General features: G+C 32.9%; 2 protein-coding genes across 3 annotated transcripts in view; both read left to right on the top strand.

The window, feature by feature from the left end:
• Positions 1-7,447, top strand: part of LOC102803488 (uncharacterized) — a 50,682-nt gene extending 43,235 nt beyond the window's left edge. For both annotated transcript variants that reach the window (XM_085495173.1, XM_085495175.1), the window contains exons 7-8: positions 1,566-1,755; positions 3,423-7,447. In XM_085495173.1, the coding sequence (XP_085351299.1) occupies positions 1,566-1,755; positions 3,423-3,551 (319 nt within the window). In that variant the 3' untranslated portion in view covers positions 3,552-7,447. The remainder of the gene's footprint in view (positions 1-1,565; positions 1,756-3,422) is intronic.
• Positions 7,448-9,104: 1,657 nt separating this feature from the next.
• On the top strand, positions 9,105-16,024 carry LOC100371441 (retinol dehydrogenase 13-like). Its single transcript, XM_002742179.4, has 2 exons — positions 9,105-10,032; positions 12,705-16,024. The coding sequence occupies exon 1, from the start codon at positions 9,107-9,109 to the stop codon at positions 10,025-10,027; it is 921 nt and encodes a 306-aa protein (XP_002742225.2). The 5' UTR covers positions 9,105-9,106; the 3' UTR covers positions 10,028-10,032; positions 12,705-16,024.
• The last annotated feature ends 210 nt before the right edge of the window (positions 16,025-16,234 follow it).

Raw genomic sequence — 16,234 nt, 5'->3', positions numbered from 1 at the left:
ACAGTGGTTTACAATCTCCATATGAATACAGACAGTGGTTTACAATCTCCATATGAATACAGACAGTGGTTCACAATCTCCATATGAATACAGACAGTGGTTCACAATCTCCCATATGAATACAGATAGTGGTTCACAATCTCCATATGGATACAGATAGTGGTTCACAATCTCCATATGAATACAGACAGTGGTTCACAATCTCCCATATGAATACAGATAGTGGTTCACAATCTCCATATGGATACAGATAGTGGTTCACAATCTCCATATGAATACAGATAGTGGTTCACAATCTCCATATGAATACAGATAGTGGTTTACAATCTCCATATGAATACAGATAGTGGTTTACAATCTCCATATGGATACAGTGGTTCACAATCTCCCATATGGATACAGACAGTGGTTTATAATCTCAATATGAATACAGACAGTGGTTCACAATCTCCATATGAATACAGATAGTGGTTTACAATCTCCCATATGGATACAGATAGTGGTTCACAATCTCCCATATGAATACAGATAGTGGGTCACAATCTCCCATATGAATACAGATAGTGGTTCACAATCTCCATATGAATACAGATAGTGGTTCACAATCTCCATATGAATACAGATAGTGGTTCACAATCTCCATATGAATACAGATAGTGGTTCACAATCTCCATATGAATACAGGTAGTGGTTCACAATCTCCATATGAACACAGACAGTGGTTCACAATCTCCATATGAATACAGACAGTGGTTCACAATCTCCATATGAATACAGATAGTGGTTCACAATCTCCATATGAATACAGATAGTGGTTCACAATCTCCATATGGATACAGATAGTGGTTCACCATCTCCATATGGATACAAAGTGTTAATTTTTACTGTTGAGTCTGGTCAACCATTTTCCATGATAGTGAGAATAAATACATGTTATAGAAAAGAATAGTACATTTATAAAATGATAAAAAACAATTATTTCCTGTATATATATTGTTTGTCATTCACTCAATAGCCATTGCCGTAAAAAGTCTGATCCTGTATTGAAATTCTATGAAGAACACAGAAAAACATCTAGTAAACTGCAGTCCATAATTGTAATTGACACCTTTTACACGTAATGGTGTATGCTTATGATATAGCAGTATTAACTTAGGTTGTACAGCAGATGACGTGAGATCCCTTGGATTTAAGCAGTTCTACTCATTCGCATGTAGTGAATCCAGAACCAATTTGAATCATATTTTTCAACTGTGAGGGCAGCAGACTTGGGAATAGTTTTACCAACTTTACTATATTGTGTAATTGTATTCATTGTACTTTTCCTCGTATAAATATACAGATATTAGAAATGGGAGGGGAGGGGGGGGTTATCCTGAGTATTTATTTTGCATAACAATTAAAATAAATATTAGGTAGTATTAGTATTCAAGTACATTATAGCAGTCAATTAAATATCCAAATATTATAAATAAAAAATGGAAAAAATGATAATAATGGTACGAATAATATTTTTAAAGGAGACAGTTTTATTGTAAATGACATGAGATTATTATTAATTGCAGTGATAGACTTGCTGAAAGTGTTGCTGATGGAGCAAAACAGTTTGCAACTGATGCCAAGACTAAACTAACGGAAGGTGCTCGAAAAGCTCAAGAAAAAATTAAGGAGAGTGCAGCTCAGGCGAGTGCCTCGCTAAAAGAGAGCGCAGCCAAGGCACGTGAAAAGCTGAAGGAGGGAGCCAGGAAAGCTAAGGTGAGGTCAACTGAGTGTACTTAGCAAGTTATAAATTGTTGAAAAAAAAAAATTTAAAATTAAGGCTCCGAAGTGGGAATTTTTTTTCATTCCCATTATTAGCCCATTATCAATGAAAGTGTTTCAAAATCCTGCAGAGACCTCCATCTTGTAAAAATATTGGGCAAGTGTTAATTGGAAATTTTAATTTTAAAATTGTCTTTTAAGTGCTTTTTATTTTGAATATTTTTTTAATATTTTGTTTTGTTTTGTACATATATATTTTTTATAGTCACGTATGATAATTTAAAAATACAGTGTATATGTTCTTGTTTGGATGAAGTCCAAAACAAAAACTTGTGTGTTTTGTGCATGCGAGCATCTCCATCTGTATCTTCAACATGCCTAGACTGATCACATTCAAACTTCACACATACACATATGTTAGTCCATTTGTTTTGTTTTCTGACATGCCTGGACAAATCATTTTCAAACTTCATATACCCGTATATTATATGCACATTTATTTTTTTTTTGGAACCAGATCTTAGTCAAGTATGGATGGATTTTGTTCAAACTTGGTATAAACATTGGACATCATAGGACCTTGATGCACAATTTGATTCATGATGGCTGAATGGTGGCTTCAAAATCAAGCATTTCTGCCATTATGAATCAAGATCTCAGTTTTACATAGACAGCTATTTTCCATCTTGCTACATACATTGAACATATATATATGTATTTATATTGTGGGACCATAACGTTTTTTTCAGATCAGTTTTAAACAAGCTCTAAGGCCATGTCCCTGACATACCATTGATTTATCGCAATGGCTGACTAATTTTAGTTTTCTATTAACCAAAAATGACTTTGTAATGTCATGACTTGATGCTTTAGATACTATATATATTATTTATGTGGAACTTCAGGAATCTAAATACCCTTGTGCACACTGCACTATGCACAAACTCAAAATATAATGTGCACGCTGTGCATGTAGAAACAACATTTTTTCATTATATTCATTAAGCCTAAATTAAGTTTAACTAACATTGTGAAACAACTAAAAATAAACCAATTCTTTCGTGATCGCATCAATCGAGAACCCGTAAATTTTATTTAAACTTTAAAAGTAATGCATTTCACAACAAGTTAGTTTAGGTAAATTTTAAATTCAACATGCACACTATGCATGCAGGGAAAACAATTCTATTTCAATCCCTGAACTTAAACAAAAGTGTCATTATCATATACTTTGTATTGCCCAGCCTCGAAACTCTTTGGGAAGTGCGCCCTCACATCAGAGCAATAATTTTCTGTATCACGCCTGGCTTTCATCAATCAAAACAAAACAGGTCATTCTAAATTATGTTGTTGTGTTTGAGGTCACGCCATGGTAAAATTATAATTACACCTATAAGGTATATGGTAAAACCTTTATGGACTGCATATGGCTTTTGCAGCCTGAAGTCTTGTGACGGAAGTCCCATAGCTTGCGTTTTTACTTTCGTCTGACGCTTAAATTAGATTATTAAAAACTTAAAAAACAGCTGTGACATGCACGATTTTAACCAACACGTCTTTTTTTTCTTGGTATAAACTTGAAAGAGACATTTATTTAATGTTCCATGTAACACTGAAGTTATCACTAAACATTTTTATTTATTTATTTTTATTCACTTTAGGAATTACTTGAAGATAAAGACACTCAAAAGAAGCTTGGTGTTGGAACATCTCTCGTCATTGGTGCTGTAGTTGTCATTGTTGCTGTTGTCTGTATCCGCAGAAGAAAGAAGAAGGTCAAGCAACAATAATCACAGAATGTGATTTCTGAAAATATTTTTTGCTGAAATATTGCTTCAATAATTTTTTTCATTTAAAATCTCAGCCGATTAAATTGCAGGCAATTTTTGCATAAATATAGGTTGTTAAAGCAGTACAGGCTTGAGGGTGAAAGGTTAAGTGGTACAGATTATCAAGTTGTATCATGACTGATTTAATTGTTTGATGTGTCCACCATGCTGATTGGTCAGATACAATGCTTGAAACAACCTTCTTTGTCATTGGTCAGTTGTACTCATTATTGTCCAATCAATAGAAGTGTTTCAAAAAGAAATCGCCATCTTGAAAACAACTATGATTTGCTAATATTATTTTATATATGCAGGTGAAACTAATTTGATTAAGTTTAATATTATTAGATCTCTGTTAGCAATAACTTTCAAGAACGTCTTCCATATTATATTTATCTTCAATTAAGGTTTAGTTAAATATTAAATATAGATTATTAAAAATTAGTAATTTTGGCCTGTTTTGAATTACTATGCCAACACAGCCAGGTGTTGAATAATTAGCATATTAGTATCTTTTATCACCTGGGTCTTTTCAGTGATTGGATAACAGCATCTGGTGATACATGCATTATAACAATATATCACTAGCCATTCTGATGAAATCCTTATTCATGTTTGTGCATTCTGTGGAGTAAACCTTCAACAAAAAAGATCACCAAGATCACGTAGATCTTGAGAGAAACATGACTCTTTTTTTCCCCCTCAAATATTGTCCCATTTTTTCTTGTCATTACAGCCAATGTTTCAAATACCACAGTTAGAAGCCACAACCACTTTTTTTAGGACAATTGAAAACTAAAAATTCATCATTTCTCATATGTGTAGATGCTCCAATAAAAGACACATTCTTTCTCTTGCATTGTGCCAATTGAGTGGTCTCTGCTTCTAATACAAATTTTACAGATGTTATGATGGAACACTATTTAGGGGGAAAAAACATGTTCTTTTGCTCTCAACAAAACCTTGACGTAACCACAGCAACCATTTGTGTTTAAGGCCCATTGATGCATGCACCCTGTAGTTGAATTTACCAAGCTCTCCTCAGTCCCTGTAACATGAATCCATTGTTCTATTCACTGTATATACAGTGCTACCCTGAATTGCATTTACTATGATTTTGATACAATGTATTCAATTGTGGATATTTTATCCAATCACTGAGATTGTGATCGCCAATTTGTTTAAACAGTTTTTATGCAAACTAAAACATAATTACGTCAAGCCATGTTTTCTTATCATAACAAAGAATTACTTCTAATCATGGAAACATGCATTTCAAAATGAAATTCTTTACAAGACTTAAGGAACCAATCATATCATTTTTAAGTTCTTCATGTATATTTCATTGTCCAATCAGGTAGTAGCTTACAAACACATATCTACTCTATTGTCAATGATTTCTCCTTCCTACCTACATTTACAGCATTGTAGCAATGTTTACTACTGCATATGATATAACATTTGTCCATTAAATTTATTTACCCAACCCCGTCCAAGAATGATTTTGTAATGTCCCTTATTTCATTGGCCTGTCCCTTGTTAATTAGACGTACAGGATATATAGAGAAATAACCAGCACTTGATTAGATATGTTCATGATAAGTTATTGGTCTGTCCCTTGTTAATTAGACGTACAGGATATATAGAGAAATAACCAGCACTTGATTAGATATGTTCATGATAAGTTATTATACGACCTAATTAAGGTCACACATCCTGGTACTTTCTCGCATTTGACTTTCTTATCAAATTGATTCTTTTATACATTGAAGAATTTATTTTGAATGTAGTGTTCTAGTTTATTGCTAACCAAAAGTACCAGGATGAGTGACCTCCTGGGGGTCATATTACATAATTACCCTAGTTTGTATTTAGATTTGTAGCTGTATCCATGTATCCTTCGTAGTAAAAGTGTTATTCACTTTTCACTTTGGGCACTAGGAATATTCACAATTTGCTGTGAATTTTTCACTGTTAGAAAATTCCATGGTTTAACTCGAAAAGTGGATTTTAATTTCTGTACTGTATTATATGAATTAATTATGAAAAATGTAATTTTATTGCATTTGACTGCATCCTGGATTTACTAGCAGCTAAATTTAGGTGAAATATCATTTGTTTTTAAATATTTAAAAAAAATGATATTTTCTTATATTAGTGAGCTGTTCTTTTGTATAATAACAAAGCAGTGTAGTTCATGTATTCTCAAACATAGAATAACCTTAGAATGTTTTTAGAATGATTTTAGTAGCTGCAAAATGAGCTACTAAAGACCATACCTTTACCGTTTTAGAATTAAAAATTTGCTGGTATCTTGTATATGCGGGTTAAGTGGTGTAGTCAATTTAATTATGGAATATATTATATACATTGTATTAATTTGACCTGACCTGACCTGACCTGAGTTCAACAATCTATATTGTAACAGCTGGTTATTGACTCTCTCTTTCTATATAAAATATATAAAGAACTTGTGGAAATATTGTTATTAAAATTATATTTGCAGTATTAAAAGCACATCCCCAATAGAAGTGAATATAAATGTATATGTATATTTGCTCCATACTCAATATTTAAATTATTTTGATTGTAGAAAAATTTAGTATTTATGTGAGAGTGCATGTCCTACTACCGATAATAGACAAATACATTTTTTTAAACCAAAAATAATATTACTGGGTGTAATAAATTAGGTTTATGCAAGATTTATCGTTATTAATTAACATTAATATTGTCTTTGCAATGAATAATTAATTGTATATAATGAACGATGTGTACAATAGCACACATGTGTCCTATTTTCATATGTATCCCAGGATGCATTGCATGTTCACTGTATCACCTGACTTCTTTAAATCAATTATATATTATTTATTTTCCATATCATGTATATGGCCCCCCAAAAGTGCAATATTTCATCGAATGAAACTAATATTTTATGTTGAAAGACAAATCCAGTTCTTAGCTTTATCACAATTACTCTCATTAGACTTGTCATCTTATTTCTGGTTGGTGGATATGTGGCTTTAATCACTATGGAGTTGACCATTCTAAACTTGTGGGTAGATTTTGTAAAACAAATTTCCGCCAAAAAATTAATTGCTAAAAAAAAAATTTACATGAATAATCACAGAAAAAAAATATTCATGGAAACAAATTATACAACACAGATAAAGAAAAACAAAAACAGCAAACTTACCCAAAGAGGACAATCAGATATTCAGTTATATTGAGTTTTATTTGTTGCTGCCTGCAACCTACCTACTACCGGTATAATTTTAGAGTCACATGTGGTTTGTGCACTTTCAGTAGGTTTACAACTACATGTATTGGGGCTTCATCTAAAAATATGATGTTACGTTGCTATCAGGAGTTTTGTTTGATGGTTGTCAGTGATCGAGTTGACATTTCTCCATCCATTTAATTGCTAAAACCAGCAAACCATGTTAGCATGAACACCATCCAGTACTGACATGGTTAACGAATTTCAGAAATGTTACCCCCCACCTATTAAAGTGATTTTTATTTCAATTGTGTAAACAGATCAAATCTGTCACCTGGGTTGCTGGTCAAAGGTTGTTTAAGAGCAACTGCCACTAAATGTATCATTGATGATAAGTCTGAGTTAAGTGAGAGCAGACTGGCACCAACATTTCATGCTAAATTAACAAACTGAGATGTATTGTATTGAAGACCGATTTAGTTGCTGGTTTAATCTTAGATAATGTATTTCTGATATTATAAAAATCATGGTTCAATTATTATACATTGTTTTATTCATTGTTTTACTGTAATTTTACTGCAATTTCTCTACAATTTAAAAAAAAAATATGGAATAAAATAATTAAGGGGAGAAATGTTTGCTGTGTGAATGTGTTTTGTTACTTGATGTTCTAGACCTCATTAGGGACAGACCATGAATTCTGGTGGGGGGGGGGGGCAGAATTTAAATAATGAATTGCAAGGAATGGAACACCTTTGTGAGTTGAGTTGAGATGTAATCTGTATACTGGTACATGCGTTTAAGACATTATATGTTGCCTTGGGGGAAATACTCACTTTTATGTATTTTTAATAATTTTTTAAGTGAATTGACTTTATATTGGGGGGTGAGATGAGAAATTATAGTTAAGGCATATCTGCTGTTTTTGTAGGTATGCTATAAGCCAATCACATTGCATTATTAGTACCCCAATACCCATATTCTCCCCATCCTAACTTTTTACATCTGCTAATTTCAAAAACTGTTTTAATTTCCCTTAGACTTGTGACAGAAATTAATGGTACTGAAAGGTCAAAGATTGTCACCGAGTTGATAGCTAAACACAACACTGAATAGTTTTGTCTTGTCTGCATCATTTTCTTAATCTTTCACCTTTAGCCACTTACATCACTTTCTATTAGACTTGTATACATTTTGTGGTGTTTTTTCACTAAAATATGATGTGAGTGTATAAATGGAAAATACAAGGTTACCATGAAACAATTTGTTTCACGGTAACCTGGCTTTTGCGGTAACCTGGGTTGCACCATAATATTTTTTTTTATTGAAAAAACACCAAAAAACAAAAGACTGGATGTAAGTCTACACTTTTCATTTAATAGTCCTGTTTAGAGTCAGCTTGATGAAAATTAGGGTCGATTATTAGAAACTTGGAAATAAAAAAAAAAACTACTTGGCATCACAAAGAATATACACACTCCTGATAGTCAAAAAAAAAAATTTCACAATAACATTGTAAAATCAGAAACAATTGCTCAATGGAATTTAATATATTAAAGGAAGCATTAAAACCTAAGACTAAATAAGTTACCTTGAATACAAAATGCGCCAATGATGAATCTAAATTTTTCTTTAAATTGAGGAAGGCATGAATGTTTTTAATATAAAATTTTAAATGACAATTTTACCAGACACAGTGTGTTTAGCAGATGCATGAAAGGGAACCTGCAAAGAATCATGGGTAATGGGTGTTACCATTAAAATGGCTTATATAGCTAATGAATGCGTATTAATGAACATTTTAAAAATATTTTATAAATTTCCATAAAACATATTCATGCCTTCATAAAATTCAGTGTAATTATAATATAATTTATTTCTTAAAAACATGGATGATTTAGAGATACTAATGTATTACTGCTGTAATATTGAAATTAATATTTTTTGTCTGCCACTACAAACATGATAAATATTCCGGTTTCTATTTCAGTCTGAAATGTGTTCTAGAATATACATTTTTTTGTGATATATTAGTATATTAAATAAAAAGGTACTGGTTTAATTTTTAACTGATGATCTTTTAAAAATTATTTTTTTTATCATACAACTTTTAACGAGCAAACAAAACAGTGAATATTTTTTATGTGCAAAATATGATAATTGTCTGTGTTAAATAAATACGAAAATGCAAGGAAATACAGTAAATTCATGTGAGGGCACGCACTCAGCCGACCTTTGCCCAACCCTTTTTCTGATAGGTCGGCCAAAGGTCAATAAGCCGCCCTTCCCTGGCATGTGGAGAAAAGACCGCAAACAAATAGATCAAAAATATGGCTTCCTGAACTGTTATGCTTTATTATTTGGTATCGGTGTTTCGTCGCCTCGCTCTCCGAAAATGTCGTTGTCAGGCCGCGTTTACTTGATTACTGGGTCGACTGATGGAATAGGCAAGCATACTGCACTGCGTCTGGCCCAGGCTGGTGGTACTGTCTTAGTGCACGGGCGTAATCGAGCAAAAGGCGAAAAAGTGGTGGAAGAACTCAAAACTGCTACCGGTAACCCAAATATAGAGCTTTTTACGGCTGACTTTTCATCTCTGGACCACATACGACAGATGTCGAGAGAGGTACACGAGCGACATAGTAGAATTGATGTGCTTATCAACAATGCCGGGGTTTGGGAGAACCAACGAATTCTGTCACAGGAAGGCTACGAAATGACGCTCGCTGTTAATGTGCTAGCCCCATTTTTACTGACTTCTCTGTTGCTTGACCTCATTCCAAAAGGTCGTGTCGACAGTCGCATATTAATTGTCAGTTCAATGACACAGGCTTATAACATAGATTTTTCCAATCTACAATTCGAACGGGATTATAGCGGCTTTGCTGCATATGGATTATCTAAACTATGCGATATAGTGTTTAGCTACGAACTCAGTGATCGTCTACGGCCTTTGGGGATAATCGTCAACTGCTGCGATCCGGGAACTGTTAACACTAACATGTTGATGAAGTCTTACGGACCGATTGGCATTCCAATTGAACAAGCTGACAACGAATTCTACCTTGCCACCGATCCAAAATTCACCGGTGTAACGGGGAAATACTTCGTTCAACTCCAGGACACGTCGTCAGCAAGTATTTCATACGATATTAAAACTCGTCGTCGCTTGTGGCAAATAATGGAACAGATGACTGGGGCAACTTATCCCTGAAATTTGTAGGTTTATTCATCTATTTTAACTGTCCTCATGATTGGCATATTTCTGCACTTGGAGAAATGTGGAACTGTTTATTGTAAACTTGACATGTTTGTACTAGTTCAGAATGGAGCAATGCATTGTGGGATTGCTGCATCTTATAGATGTTTTTTTTATTATTATATACTGCCAGCCACAAATGTGATATACAAGCCAGATGTTTATATTTTAATTTGTGTAGATGTTAACAGGTCAATGGGAAGAAAAGAAACAGACATTTTGAATACATTTATAATCCAAACATCTTTTGGGTTGGTTTTACAATTTATTTTGGCCTACTTTGGTAAAACACATTGAAATGTTAGCGAATTTGATTCAATGCATTTATTAAGAGAATCTTAATTTAACTAAAGTGCCAACAATCTTATTGTGTGATTACACTTTATTTTAAATTGATTACATTTTGAATCAGAAAAATCACAGATTAGTAAAATTAGCTAAAATATTATGCTAGATAAAAATGCATGTTTTACAGATTTTTAGTGTATCTCTATGGGTATGGGTTTGCAATAATTACAATAATCCTATGTTTCTAGGGGAAGAGCAACATTGAACTCAATATCCATGGGAGGAATAAATTAAATATATCTATATTTCCAGATGAGGGAGAAAGTACAATACCCCCATACTTCCAGAGGATGGGAAACATTGAATGCAATATATCTGTACTTTGTTTGAAATCTCTTTATATTCCTTTGGGAGAGGTTACACTCGATGCTCTTATGTATTAAAATGACAGAGGTGTGTCATTGGTCAAAATAAGTCATATTTTAATGATTCATTAAAATGCCCAATAAAAGCAATTTTTGATTAATGTGCACATATACTATCTTGAATTAATTAAGGGCTTTCACAGATATGTCTCGTTTATCATAATTACTCAGATCACCAAAAAATCATGATCAGGACTTTGGTATCATAACCAGGTTTCCCTTTAAATACTCTAATTAATTGACTGTGAATATGAACATAGCGATGTCTAATTTTAAAAATATAAATTTAGAGGTCAGTGGATTGCACAGATTAGTATCATGATTTCAGCTAGGTGGGCTTTAATTGGCTGATAAATTTCATCAAAGATACAGCATATACACCCAGTGTGAGGACATGTAAGAACATTTACATGTAACTCTTTGAAAGCATAATATTTCTCATCGATTATCACATTTTTGTGTTTTTTGTTTGTTTTTTATTTTTATTGTTAATTAATTAATTTTGCACTGAGTGGGTATAATTCTTTAGTATCTTGATCACCATTTTTAAAACAATATTTCATAAGTTTAGGTTGTAATAGAAAATACAAGTTGATTCAAAAAGGTTGAAGTGATATTTTTTTGTCCAATTAATCCACCTTTGTTTTTCATGTGCCAAATATGTATTCCTAATGTGTCACATGTACTTAGACAGGGGTATCCCTAGCTATGTTGTTTTAGACAGGGATATCCCTAGCTATGATGTTTTAGACAGGGGTATCTCTAGCTATGATGTTTTAGACAGGGGTATCTCTAGCTATGTTGTTTTAGACAGGGGTATCTCTAGCTATGTTGTTTTAGACAGGGGTATTCCTAGCTATGTTGTTTTAGACATGGGTATCCGTAGCTATGTTGTTTTAGACAGTGGCATCCCTAGCTATGTTGTTTTAGACAGGGGTATCCCTAGCTATGTTGTTTTAGACAGTGGCATCCCTAGCTATGTTGTTTTAGACAGGGGTATCCCTAGCTATGATGTTTTAGACAGGGGCATCTATAGCTATGTTGTTTTAGACAGTGGCATCCCTAGCTATGTTGTTTTAGACAGGGGTATCCCTAGCTATGTTTTTTTAGACAGGGGTATCCGTAGCTATGTTGTTTTAGACAGTGGCATCCCTAGCTATGTTGTTTTAGACAGGGATATCCCTAGCTATGATGTTTTAGACAGGGGCATCTATAGCTATGTTGTTTTAGACAGTGGCATCCCTAGCTATGTTGTTTTAGACAGGGGTATCCCTAGCTATGATGTTTTAGACAGGGGCATCTATAGCTATGTTGTTTTAGACAGTGGCATCCCTAGCTATGTTGTTTTAGACAGGGGTATCCCTAGCTATGTTCTTTTAGACAGGGGTATCCGTAGCTATGTTGTTTTAGACAGTGGCATCCCTAGCTATGTTGTTTTAGACAGGGGTATCTCTAGCTATGATGTTTTAGACAGGGGCATCCCTAGCTATGTTGTTTTAGACAGTGGCATCCCTAGCTATGTTGTTTTAGACAGGGGTATCCCTAGCTATGATGTTTTAGACAGGAGTATCCCTAGCTATGTTGTTTTAGACAGTGGCATCCCTAGCTATGTTGTTTTAGACAGGGGTATCCCTAGCTATGATGTTTTAGACAGGGGTATCCCTAGCTATGTTGTTTTAGACAGGGGTATCCCTAGCTATGATGTTTTAGACAGGGGTATCCCTAGCTATGTTATATACAAAGCAAAACAATCAAACATTGCTTCAATTTTTTCAATGAGAACGAAACTTGTATGACACAATGGCCATTGGTTGCCTCTGGTAGATGAGGGCAAGGTGAGACACATCTGTATTGGTAACCATGGCAACTGAATGCAACTCTGCAAATACAAAATTGTTTGTATTCACATTTGTAAATAGATTACTTCATGAAGTGATGAATTCTCAGTTCAATAAAGGGAAGACCATTAGAAACTGGTGAAGGAGAAAGAAATCTGCATCCTTGGACTATGACAGAAAGTGACTATAAACTATGAATAACAAAAAATCACATTTGATATTGAACAGCAAAAAAAAAATGAAATATATTTTTTCTACCTCAATTTTCCCATCTCTGCAAGAGTTTCTAATACAGATGACCCCTTACCTACAAAAGAACAGTTGCAAACAATGTTAGTTTCTATTTGTATCATTCTTGGTGCAAAGTTCAGTTTCCACAGAATTTGCACGATAAAAATACTAACTAGTATGACAGAATATAAACTAATGTCAAAGGGCGGCAGTTGTTGCTCCGCACATGTGCGACATTTATGTTGATAAACATTGATTTTCCCACAATCCAATGCGCTTTTCTAATTAAATCACGAGTACGAGTTTTGACCTGGATGTGAAATGTAGTAATTACTGCTGGTGACTTGGATACCTTTAAATCACCAAAGAAATTATCTACTTAAAACTTGGTGACATCTCCGTTTAGACTCGTTGGTCTGCATAAGTCAAAGTCACCAACTTTGTTTATATAAGACCCATATCACATGTATGTGTGACGCAACGACCATTGTCTTTTAAGAATGCTGGCGACAGTTTTGTTGAAATCAAAACTGTCATTCTGTATTTATTTGTAATTCAGTGCACGGAAATATATCATTTCAATAAACTACGTCCTCTAGTGATGAGGTGAGGTGCATTGAAATAAAAACTCAACATTATAGGAACGATAAAACAGCTTTTTTTTTTTATGTTAAAACTGTACAGTTTTTGAGAAATTTATCATGGTATTTAAAAACTGCACATCAACTCCGATATTGCATTCATTATATGCTGAATACTGTAAAATAATTTATTTTAGCTGGACTTCATTTTTGCTGAAAAAACCTTTTGGATGTTTTGTGTGGAATTTATTTTCACTGATTTTTGACAAGTGAATGTAAAATACAGGACAAAAGGTATATTTGCTGGATTTTATTTTCACTGAATTATTCCTTCAGCGAAAATTTTATTTCTAAATAAAAATAAAATATTTTACAGTAGTTATAAACGATGGATAAAAAGTTATAAAATAATTTATACAATTAACTTAGTTTGTATTTAATATAGGTAAAACAAAATTTATTGAAATTTTCAACTTTTGTGCTATTCCTGAAACCCATTCTCTTCAAATTTATCATAAAATAATTGCATATTCTAACTGAACTGAGATGTTTCCATTGGCTAATGAAATAACTTTGAAACGTTTTCAAATAACATGGCAGGCTCTTACACTGTATATTGGCTGGTTGATTTCAACTGCTGTTAAAATAAATATTTATAACAATGAAGAGAATGGGTTTGTTGTGTTGATTGTAAATGCTCGTTTTTATTTAAATTTGTTTTTAATAATCTTAGTGGGGAATTTACTATGCCTATATGCATACCAACATTTGTTACTACATCCATCACTCGTAATAGGATCAATTACAAGTTGCCATGGTAACATTGCCTCTGGTCAGTTGCAGTATTACTTGTAGAATGTGTTAATTGATTATTTTGTTGATAGTGTTTTATATTTAAGAGTACAGTTTTGTGTTTTGTAATCACCCATGATTAAATTTTTTTGATTAGAAATATTGACAAACCATCCATAACATCTCTCTTGAAACACTTGAACACAAAGCATTGACTTCTTCTCGTTTCCATAATGACTTTGAACTGCTGCCCTCTAGAGTCTGTTTAATCACCACATCACCATGGAGACAATGTGACTGAAACCAAATATTGATGATGAAAGCATTAAGATGAAAGTGAATTTTATTAGGCACTGAACAGTGAAATATTATCCACAATATGAAAATCTAAGCCCAAAATAAAATGCAATAATGCAATTTTAATTTTTTTTGACAGTTTTTTATTCTATGTATTGAGATTATTAATTCCACACCACCTTTACTGAATAATACTTTGAAAAACATACAATTAAAAGATCATTTGAATTAATTTTCTGAAACAGAAAACAATCAAATGTTCTGCATAGTGCACTCACTTCATTGATGAAAAAAAGTTAAATTACATTTTTGGTGTGAGTCTGTTAATCATTTTATAACACAAGTCTCACTTTCTGAGATCTACCAGACCTCTACAACGAGCACCTAGAATTGAATGAAGGCCGTCACATTTGATTGGTCAATTGAAAATGCTGTCATAAATCTAAGATTTGGAGGATTTCCCAGCATGCAGCACATAAAATTGATTGATATTGCTCTGTTGCAAAACTAATCTCTACATTATGTAGAATAGCTAATAAGTGAGACCATCCATCAATGATGCATATATGCTGTAGATATCAGGGAGAAATCTAGATATGTGCTAACCATACAATCATAGTTTTGTTGTATGTTTACAGATTATATTATATAAAGGTCATTTATAACATGATCTTGAAAATACATTTTGAAGTGAGTTGCACTTAAACACAATGAGGAGAGTTTTCAAAATTGGCAGGTGGGTAGTTTAATCATTAAAAAAAAAATAGCTCTATATCAAGCATGTTCAAAATATAAAAAGTCCAATATTTAACCAGCAAGGTTAAACATGCAATATGGTAGAAAACTTATTAATACATACGGTGAATGCTGTATATTGGTGTTTTTATTTGTGGTTTATTATGAACTAAAAACACCATTCTTGTTGCACAAAATTGAATACTGTAAAATACTTTATTTTAGCTAGAATTAATTTTCACTGAAAAGACTTTTTGGGTGTTTTGTATGGAATATATTTTCACTGATTTTTGGCGAGTTGAATGTAAAATATAGAAAAAAAGGTATATTTGCTGAATTTTATTTTCATTGAATCACTCCTGCGAAAATAGCAAAAATTATTTCCAAGCGAAAGTAAAGTATTTTACAGTATTCATTCGATAACTCAGTCACTGCACATGCATCGTGTTTTTCAAAGAATAAATTCTGCATACAGTGTATAGCAAAAGTTACATGTTTAGTTCATGTTAAAAGTCTGTGCTGCCCTCAAAATACATATTTTCATCCATATTGCGTCTTTAACCTTGCTGGTTTAATACTGCCATAATGGTTGTAAAGTATAAGGTATGTCAGATGGTTCAACACCATTTATTGTTAATATCAACACTGCACATCAACATAGTACATAATTGTCTATGCTGATGTTTATAGAGTATGTTTGCTTTAACTGATAAATCACTAAATTTGCAATAAATAAACTAGCTTACAACATCTTATATCAAGAAATGTGTTATTTGTTTGCTTTGTTTTATTTTTAGCATTCCTCTCAATTCCCTCAAATTTCTCATGAATTGTGGGTAATATTGATTATTATTGCATTCCAACTTTGCCAATTTGTGAAAAATCCTTTGTAGAACAAGTTAAAAAATGTTTGTGGAAGTTAATGTGATGTATCTCACTTTTCCCACACATTTTTTTTAGGGTACTGGAGGAAGA

The sequence above is a fragment of the Saccoglossus kowalevskii genome, chromosome 21 (assembly GCF_978046115.1).
Source record: "Saccoglossus kowalevskii chromosome 21, keSacKowa6.1, whole genome shotgun sequence".
Taxonomy (NCBI): Eukaryota; Metazoa; Hemichordata; class Enteropneusta; family Harrimaniidae; genus Saccoglossus; species Saccoglossus kowalevskii.
Note: the sequence above shows the minus strand (reverse complement) of the source record. Positions and strands in the feature narration are given on the sequence as shown.

Coding starts and splice junctions, on each gene's coding strand:
- LOC100371441 (XM_002742179.4), top strand. CDS start 9,107: ATGTGGAGAAAAGACCGCAAACAAATAGATCAAAAATATGGCTTCCTG.